This window comes from Toxorhynchites rutilus, chromosome 3 (genome assembly GCF_029784135.1).
Source record: "Toxorhynchites rutilus septentrionalis strain SRP chromosome 3, ASM2978413v1, whole genome shotgun sequence".
Classification (NCBI taxonomy): Eukaryota; Metazoa; Arthropoda; class Insecta; order Diptera; family Culicidae; genus Toxorhynchites; species Toxorhynchites rutilus.
Genome location: NC_073746.1, coordinates 20,089,529 through 20,098,598, shown reverse-complemented (window position 1 = coordinate 20,098,598; position 9,070 = coordinate 20,089,529). Strand labels below are relative to the sequence as shown.

The following is a 9,070-nucleotide window of genomic DNA, read 5'->3' as shown; positions in this document are numbered from 1 at the left end:
AAGCTAAATACACTGACGTTGCTGATCACTATGGATTTCAAACCACAGTTACAGAAAGTGCAGAGCTTGGTATCCCTGGACCATCCGGCACGTCGAAAACGGTCGTAACCTGGACAGAGGAACAAACACGTCTTCTTCTGAATCTATATATTCAGAACATGGAGAGCGTTGGTCTTCTGAAAAAGTTCAAAACGAAACGACAAATGTGGGAGAACATCTCTCAACAAATAAAAAACGAGCTTGGTGTGTTTTTTTCGCCGGTACAGATTGAAAACCGTTACAAGACTGTTGCGAAAAAGTCGAAGGAAATCGTAAAAAACAATCGTACATCTGGCTCTTCCATTGTTGTAACGCCGTATGATAAGGAAATGCGACAAATAGCGGCAGTAGATGACTCGGTGGAGCCCGAAATCATCATGACTCCTCGGATCATTCGGCGCAAACGCCAGTCAGAGACGGACACATCCATAAGTGAGACCGATCCCTCAGATAAAACAGTACGCAGTACGTCGACTCCATTGAAGAAAACCAGAAAAGGAGATGTTCCAACTCAGCTTTTGGAGGCATATAAAGCGGAATGTAAAAAAAAAGAAGCTAGAGAGGAAGAAAGAAAAAAACCACACAGTGAGAAAATGGGAAAAATAGACCGGCTGAATAATAGCATAGAAGAGCTTATAAAGAAAATATAAAAAACTTTCAAATTAATTTTTTTCCTACTATTTCCATTTTTCTGCATATCCGAATACGCACATTTAAATAATAATGTTTAGACTACAACATAATAACCATTTTGTCTTATTAAGTTTTATTTCATTTTGTTCAGAGAAATAACAGAGAATTTTCGTTATTTAGACGACAAAATAAATTTCAGAACAATATCGATGTCAATATCAAACTCTTATAGCGGACACTTGATTAAATCGGCAAGACACCACAGCAGAGGAGTGGTTAAGGGCTCATTGCATCAGGAAAATCAAAAATAGATATCTTTCATCTTCAACAATATCAAGGACTCGTTAGTTGTTATAGTTTTAATATAATGTTGTTTTATTCGATTATTGTTATAGCAATGCTTCGGCCATTTCATTCCTTTTAATTTCTCCAAGTCTACGCAAAGCAGCATTTCTCATATTTTGAGAGACCACTCGACCGGAGGTTGACATTTGGCTGCTTCCGATTTCATTTGTTTCGCTGAGATTATCCGCTTCGTCATTGTGATCAATGCACATATTATGAAGTGTACAACAGGCTAGAACAAACTTGCACATTCTCTCAACGTGGAAAAAATCGAGTCGGGTAAGTTGACGGAACCTTTGTTTCAAAATCCCGAAACAGTTTTCAATCCTCACTCGAGTTTGGCTATGCTTTAAATTGTAATTTCGCTCCTTCTGCGTTAAATTACCATAGTCCTTGAACGGTGTCAGCAAATATTCCCGTAGGGGATTAGCAGCGTCACCTAGTAGATGATAATTTCCATCGCAAATTCTTGGTAGCTCATCGCTGAGTGGTGACAAAGAGAATACTCTCGAGTCATGTATCCGACTGGGAGAACCCACACAGACGTCAAGGAATCTTCTTTGTGCATCACATACTCCCTGGAGCGTTATTGAGAGTAAATCGTGGCGATTGATGTACGTTGAACGTATTTTATTTGCCGGCTTTCTAATGTAGATGTAACATCCATCAATACACCATTACATTAGAAAAACCAGCAATCTGAAAAGATTTTATATAATATTAACTACATCGAAATCATCCTGATTTAAACTTACTCTTCTGAAATCTGCAGCGATCGTTTCTTTCTCAGCGATTGCTTCCGGGAAATGGATGATCGATTTGGAGAGATCGTAAAAAAAGTCCAAAATATTATTTAAGCATTTGAAAAACGTTGATTCCGAAAGATTGAACAAACTAGCAACTTCCCGGTAAGAATTTTTATTTGCACAAAACCTACAAACAAAATTTAGAAAAATCTCTTTGAAAAAGCTGAGATGGAATTTATAGACGAATTTCATGCCAACTCGTCTTAAGAGTTGGCATGACATTAGTCTATATCCTTGATGGCCAGGTCAGGTACAAATGAGGCCGTTGTAAAACCAAAAACGAAGTCGGAATACTTACCACAAAAAAGAAAGCGTTTGTTGATTTGCTGTAACGTTCATACGTCCAATACCGGTGTTGACAAGATAAAACTCGGACTCCTCGTATTTATTTATAATAATTTCGGATGTGCTTTTATTTATTCGAAAATGACGTCGAAACTAGAAATAAAAATAAATATTGCTCGTTCATGATTTTTAACTCAAAACAGAATAAAAACAACTACCTCTTCATCAGAAAGTTTTTCCACTACGTCGGTAACAACATTTTCGACACGCTTTCTTTTGCTCCTAGGTTCTCCGGAAATAACTATTTCCAGATACTCTCCAAAATCGGAATCGGAATCGGATTCCCGAGTGCCAACCCGTGAAACATCTCAGTGCGAAACTAACAGCTTTCGGGGCGAACCAAGTGCGACACTAGGTGGAAACTGAGTGAATAAAAAAACGTTTTGACAGCAGTTAGTGCGGCACTGAGGTTGCAACTGAACAAAAACGAATTCGCTATTATATTCAGCTCGTGTGATTCATACGAAGCTCAGATAGGAAGAGTATAACACCGATATAATCAGTAACAACAGTCCTCACAGCAACCCTCAGCAGTGTCTTCCAACAGCAATCAGCAGCAACATCGGCAACAACAACTCCAGCATTGACTTTTATGAAGGAATAAACAAGGGAACACGGGATAGGATTCATGGACACTTTTATGGCAGGGAAAAAAATGTAGGATAGGGTTTATAATTCGTGTATCGAACGAACTGGTCCAGCTTCAACGTCCACGACGGTTTTCACGTAGACACATCCATCTCTGGTAAATACTACGAATAGTTTTCCACTTCGCTTCAGCTTCACAGCATAGTTTTTTATCCTTCGTCCTTCCTTCGTCAGGTTCTCGATGATGAAAATCCGTTGATTCATGTTGAAGCCAAGGTGAGTTAGCGAAAGATTCCGTGATGAGAGGTAACGGCGATAAAACTCGTCGCGGACACATTTGAATGCGAATCGTATCATGATCGGCGGAGCGGCATTGGCTTGAATGGGAAAGCGTGCGAGTCGTTTAGCTTGAACTAGCGGAATATTCCTCTCAGTATAACCAAGTGCAACAGAAATTGCATTCGTGATGTTGGTCAAGTTTTCTGAGCTGACGTACGGTACTCCAGATACAAGTAAGTCGTTTGCATTTTCACTGATGGCTAAGCGCTCAGTGTTGTAGGATACATCAGCACGAACTGTTTCAATGGAAGCGGCCTGCTGGTCGATTTTTCCTTTACTTTCCTCCTTGATCTGCTGTACATCACTTCGTAGTGTGAAGATCTCCATTTTCAGATCCTTTATACACGAATCGATTTTGTTGTTGGTCACTTTAAATAGGTCCTCCATACGTGTCAGCACATCGTCGAGTGATGAAACTTGATGGAACTGACATTACTATCACTGCCTTTTGCAGTTGGAGCAATAGTAGTTTTGCCTTTCACCATGGTCGAACGTCAGTTGCTGTTGGTAAACGTGTCGAGTGTCTCCGTGAGTCCTTGGTAGCGGAATGATGATAGGATGAGCACTCAATAAGTATGGCGGGGATGGTTGCTGTATCCAACAATGTAAAGCTGCTGGTATACAAGAATTCAGCTGGGGTTTCGCTTTACTCCCTGTGTTAGCGATCACAACAGCACTGACCGGGATTTTTGCGGTGAAAAGGCACTAAATCGAGGCGGCTAGCATGTGAAAAACTTCGTTGAATCACAGAACAAAAGCTCACTCACTGTTTACGTTCATCCCTTCAGAAACTTATTCACGTTTTCTCACTAAGCGCAAGTTCATGGGTCCGATCGCAGAACTGTTTTTTGATTGATCTTCTAATCGACCCCGTTGAATTTACCTTTCACTTTAAAATTCCTAGTACTTCAACCAAAACTCATCATTATAATATCAGATTATTTTCAGACACAATTTTCGTTCAAGATTTTTCAACCACTTGCAAATAACATGTTTCTCCGTTACATGGAATAAATGTTCGATACAGAAAATATGATAGAATGGAGACAACCCTAAATCGGGTAATTCCTTTCTCGAGTTTTGCTCTTATCAACACATTCGGCGATCCATTATTATTTATATAGATAGAAGACGATGTAGGAGTGCGTTTTATCACATTAAAATCCATTTCCACTTTCGAACGAAGATAAATTGCGTTACATCAAACATCAAATCAACTAACAACGCTTGTCAATATGTAATTGTAGAACACATGTGAATTGAACTTTTCGAACTTTTTCATTTTCCTTCAGAGTTTTCCGAAAATTTTTGGTCATGTTTGGTTGAAATATGTGCATTATTTTTATGGGACCCCCTCTCATTTCCAGAGGAGGAAGAGATGTCATACCATCATTGAAACATTTCTCGTACCGAAAAAGACGGGTGGGTAATGTCGGGGACATAACCGGAGTGACGTAGGACTATACAAAGGGGACAGCTTTTGTTAAATATATATTTTAAATATATTGTTTTATTTTCTTCTCCTACGTGAATACGTACCTATCTACCTGAAAAATGGATTAGTTTACTGTTACTGTTTACTCTTTATGAATGTTGATGTTGATGATTCTGAAAAGAACCTTTGGTGTTGTGTTTTTGTTATCACTCGATATTCCCATCTTGTTCGGTTAAACCTTCCTGTTTAGCTATTGCGTTTGCCACTCGCCACAGCTTTCACAGTTGGAAAATTTCTTCCCATCCAGCTTGTGACATGTTGTTCAGTAAATTACATTTAATGCGACGTGCCGGAGAAACACTTTGCCACTCACTGAAACTAATTGTTGCCTTGATGAGCGCCGAACCGAAGCTACTCTGTTCTTGATGCGGGTTTTCTGATTGTCGTGAGCAGCTTTGCAAGCCAACTCGAGCACTCCGACGACTCTATAATCGCTGTTAGGTATACTGGTGCTCCGACAACAATCCGTTCGGCCTAGTTACCCTTGCGGAGCAATCAGTGAATGCGACCAATAGGGAACTGGAGACCTACACGGTTCGAGTGAGACTTTGCCTTTCCCTTAACTTGTCCTCCTTTGTTACGTCCACGATGCCGATGCCGTACAACCACACGGGTTTACGGTTTGAAAGAAAATAAGATATTTTTTTGGGGTCCGCGTGTTTTATACTCTAGCGGTACACACTCACAGGATAGAGACAAATCGGCAGACTCAGCCAGAGGGGCGAGTCCAACGAGACGAACGAATGAGCGTTAAAAGGGAGCGATGGCAAAAAAATACATTCATTACGATTTGTTCGCTCGTTGGATTCACATGCAGGCTAAAAAGGGTCCTTTTCAGGATCACAAAATTATCTTCAATCTAAAGAGTTTATTGTTTTGTTATCACTCGATATCCCCATCTTGTTCGGCTAAACCTATCTGTTTAGCGATTGCCATTCGCCACAGCTTCCACAGTTGGAAAATTTCTTCCCATCCAGCTTTGTGACATGTTATACAGTAAATTACATTCAATGCGACGTGCCGAAGCGCCACTCAGTGTCGCATTGGAGGCGATTTTAACCTGTAATTGAACATTTGCGATGACAGTGGTACAGTGTCGACTTTCAATGTGGGGTCATAATTTGGATCTCTATGTTTATAAAAATGTCCAACTAAATAAGTCGCATTACATGTCCGTCCAATTAGCTAAATGTCGAACTAATTGTAAATTACTGTACTTTCAATCTGGGAACAATTTAAGAATTGGTGAAAATTGAATAATCAGGAAAGTTCCCAACTATCAATAAGCTCAGAACAACTGCCAAATTCACATACTCATCAGATCCTGGCAAACAAATTATGAAACAATCAATTTGTGTTTTGTTATTATTTGGATAATGTTTTAGAAAGCATTGAACTGTATTTCCTAAACTCTTTTTTGGAAGGTTTAATGGCCCTGAAAAGCGCCTTGTTTTATGGAATGGTTCCAATTTAGAAAACTTAGTACTCGTGGTATTTAAAAAAAACCATTTCGAACGCCCTCGATGTCGCCTTGTTCTGGATTTGCCACCAAAGCAGTTTGTATAAAGAACAAACTTTTTTCTTCTGCTACCTGATGCCGTTTTGCGATTGCGTTTGCCACTCGCCACTCGCTGCAACTGCCTGTTGTCTTGATGTCCACCGAACCGAATGTGTTCTGTTCCGAATGCGGGTTTTCTTATCGCCGCGAGCAGCTTTGCCAGCTTACTCGATCACTTCGGCGGCCGAAACTATATAACGCCGGCTAGGTGGACTGGTGCACTGGTACTAACGCGCTCGGCCTAGCTACCCTTGCGAGGAACTACAGATCAACACCGTTCGAGCGGGATTTTGCCTTTCCCTTCACTTTTCCTCCTTTACCATGTCCAGGAATGGCTGCTTGGGTTGGTTTGTTGATGTGTTGTGATGCGAACCGATGTGGTGTACGGTTTGAATGAGAATGATCGTTACGGCAGCGGAGCGGGGATTTTTAAGCTGACTGGCTGGCTCGAGAATTACGCATGTGTGAGACTGCGACCAATGTTTCGTTCAATTTTTTCTTTTTCCTTTCCAATCGTGCTTCATTCTATTTCGCTGCTGCTCTGGTTGCCCGTTTTGGTCGGTACGATTTGAGGAGCACAAAATGGACCAATCAAAAATGGGCACATAGTGCATTTGGACAATGCTTGATATTTCACAATTATTCAATTATTTATCTCAAGAACAATGAAATGTTATTCGTTATGATAGATGCGTGGATATATTTCCTATCAATTGATGCAAAAACCTTTGCGATCTATTGAGAAATGCTCGAGTTATAAGCGTTCCAAATCTTGCATTTTTTCCTACTTGTTCAGTGCCTAGATTTCCATTTCACCCCCTATATCTTCCGGTTAGACGTAGTCCTACGTCAAAACCCTCACATCCCAAATTTGGCTCTATTTGCTTGATTAGTTCTCGAGTTATGCAGAAGTTTGTGTATCATTTGTATGGCAACCCCTCCTTAGAGAGGAGGGAGGGTTCTCAAACTATCGTAAAAACCTTCCCCGGCCCCAAAAACCCCTACATACAACATTTTACGTCGATCGGTTCAGTAGTTTCCGAGTCCATAAGAATCAGACAGACAGTCAGACAGACAGACAGTCAGACAGACAGACAGACAGAAATCCATTTTTATATATATTTTTTTAAATCGTTTATTTTTACAGGCTCAGTTACATAAGTTTAAAGGAACCAAACTCTTTTTTTTATATATATAGATAGATAACAAAAAATTCGATAGTCTGTACAATACATTTCACCCTTCCGTCGCATAGTCGCATTATCCATCGACAAATATCGCGTTTTTTTTTCTCTACACATTTGGGTACACTTTGTAGTTCATTAGGGCTACACTCTGTCCCGGCAAACGATTGGCACCTATTGCCCAGTGGTGAGTGGTGCATAGTTTACCCCACTCGACCATTGCGGCGCACGCAATAAATTTCACACACGGCGCGATCAATAATGCATACTATTCCCGGTTTCGGAGAGCTTTTGAATTTATAATGGCATTGTTTGCTATGCACCACGGAAAAGAACAGGTCGACACGGTCTAGGCGTGTGGACCCCATCGGGGTCCACAGGTTGTCCACCGGTGTCCACCGACGAAGTCGACGCAGCCCTGCACAGCGCAACGGCTCTCTGACAGGTTACGAGTGTGTGGACAAATGCTGGGGCGATTTATCTCCCCGAGCCGATCGGTCGGGGCTGTCCGATCGAACCATTGAGTGGAGATTTTCAATTTATTGGACCGTAATTGATATTTTAGATCACCCCGAGGGATTTGGAAGCGTCGTGTGAGTGTGCAAATGTGAAGCGAAATCGGGACGCGAAGGGGGAATCTATTTAATTGTTGGCTTTTTGATTTATGGTCGGCTGGATTGTCCCCACCGCCGTCGCCAAGATACAAAACTACACTTCTTCGAATGGCCTCGGAATAAAGGACTAACACTTTCGTCTCGGATGGTGGTTTGAGTTATGGTCTAGCTGACGTGAAAACTGAGAACGGTTCGTTTCTTCTACCACCAGGCCGCGAGATTTGATGCATTATTTTCATTTGGTTCCTTTCACAAAGGTTCAGAACGCGCCTAATCGCGACCGGATGAGTCGAATGAGCTGGAAATGCTAACGTGCGCGAATCGGTGCAGACAAATTCACGGAAAGATCGATTGCACCGGAGCAGGTGAATTTGGCCCTTTGCTATCCTCCGAGTATCCCAGTTATCTCAACCGGCGTAGGATAATCGATTGGCGATGGTTTAATCGAAAGCGAAAGAAAGAAATCGCAACAACAAGACACAAGACCCAAGAAGGAAAAAACGGAACAGCACAGAAGTGGGCTTGGAACAAAAGAAACGTATTTTACCGCAATTAATGAAGCGGAAAAAGGTAGTTCTTTGAGGGAACCAATAAATCCGAATCAGCGGTAGAAAAAAAAAGCGAACCAAAATAAACTAAGGAACAAAAAAAAAAAAATCAAACGCGGATCCAGCAACAAGTGCACTTTTATGAATGGACCCTGGAAAAGGAAGTCGCTGCCGATAGTATCGACCTGCGCACAAGTCGTACCTTTCAACAATGCCGAAAGATGCAATTTATCACACTAAATATCAGTAGCATTCTGGATTTGTTCGATTTTGTTTCTGTTTTCTCGGTATGAATGATGGCAGATTTGGTCGTTAGATATTTGCCTCAGGCAGATAGCTATCAGATAGTTTTAACCTGACAAAACCTGTACGCGGTCACAATTGAATATTTCATAATTACAACTCAATTTCAACAATTCTTTGGTAATAACTACTTTCCGTCGGGTTCCCAACGGCCAAATACGTTCCCGAACTGTTAGCTTATCACGACAGATTTTGACTTTGCACTCGGTGGAATCCGGTTTAGAAACAACCGGCCACAGAAGGTTGAATGCATTTCATGCAGTGGACAGAGTT

At 41.1% G+C, this 9,070-nt stretch overlaps 1 protein-coding gene and 1 pseudogene across 1 annotated transcript; both read right to left on the bottom strand.

Annotated features, from left to right (window-relative positions):
* Positions 1 to 1,028: 1,028 nt before the first annotated feature.
* On the bottom strand, positions 1,029 to 2,455 carry LOC129772937 (putative nuclease HARBI1; annotated as a pseudogene).
* Positions 2,351 to 3,870, bottom strand: LOC129779201 (uncharacterized). Its single transcript, XM_055786513.1, has 2 exons — positions 3,777 to 3,870; positions 2,351 to 3,709 (listed from the first exon to the last, which is right to left on the bottom strand). Exon 2 carries the CDS (start codon positions 3,480 to 3,482, stop codon positions 2,838 to 2,840), a length of 645 nt encoding a protein of 214 aa, XP_055642488.1. The 5' UTR covers positions 3,483 to 3,709; positions 3,777 to 3,870; the 3' UTR covers positions 2,351 to 2,837.
* Between the last annotated feature and the right edge of the window lie 5,200 nt (positions 3,871 to 9,070).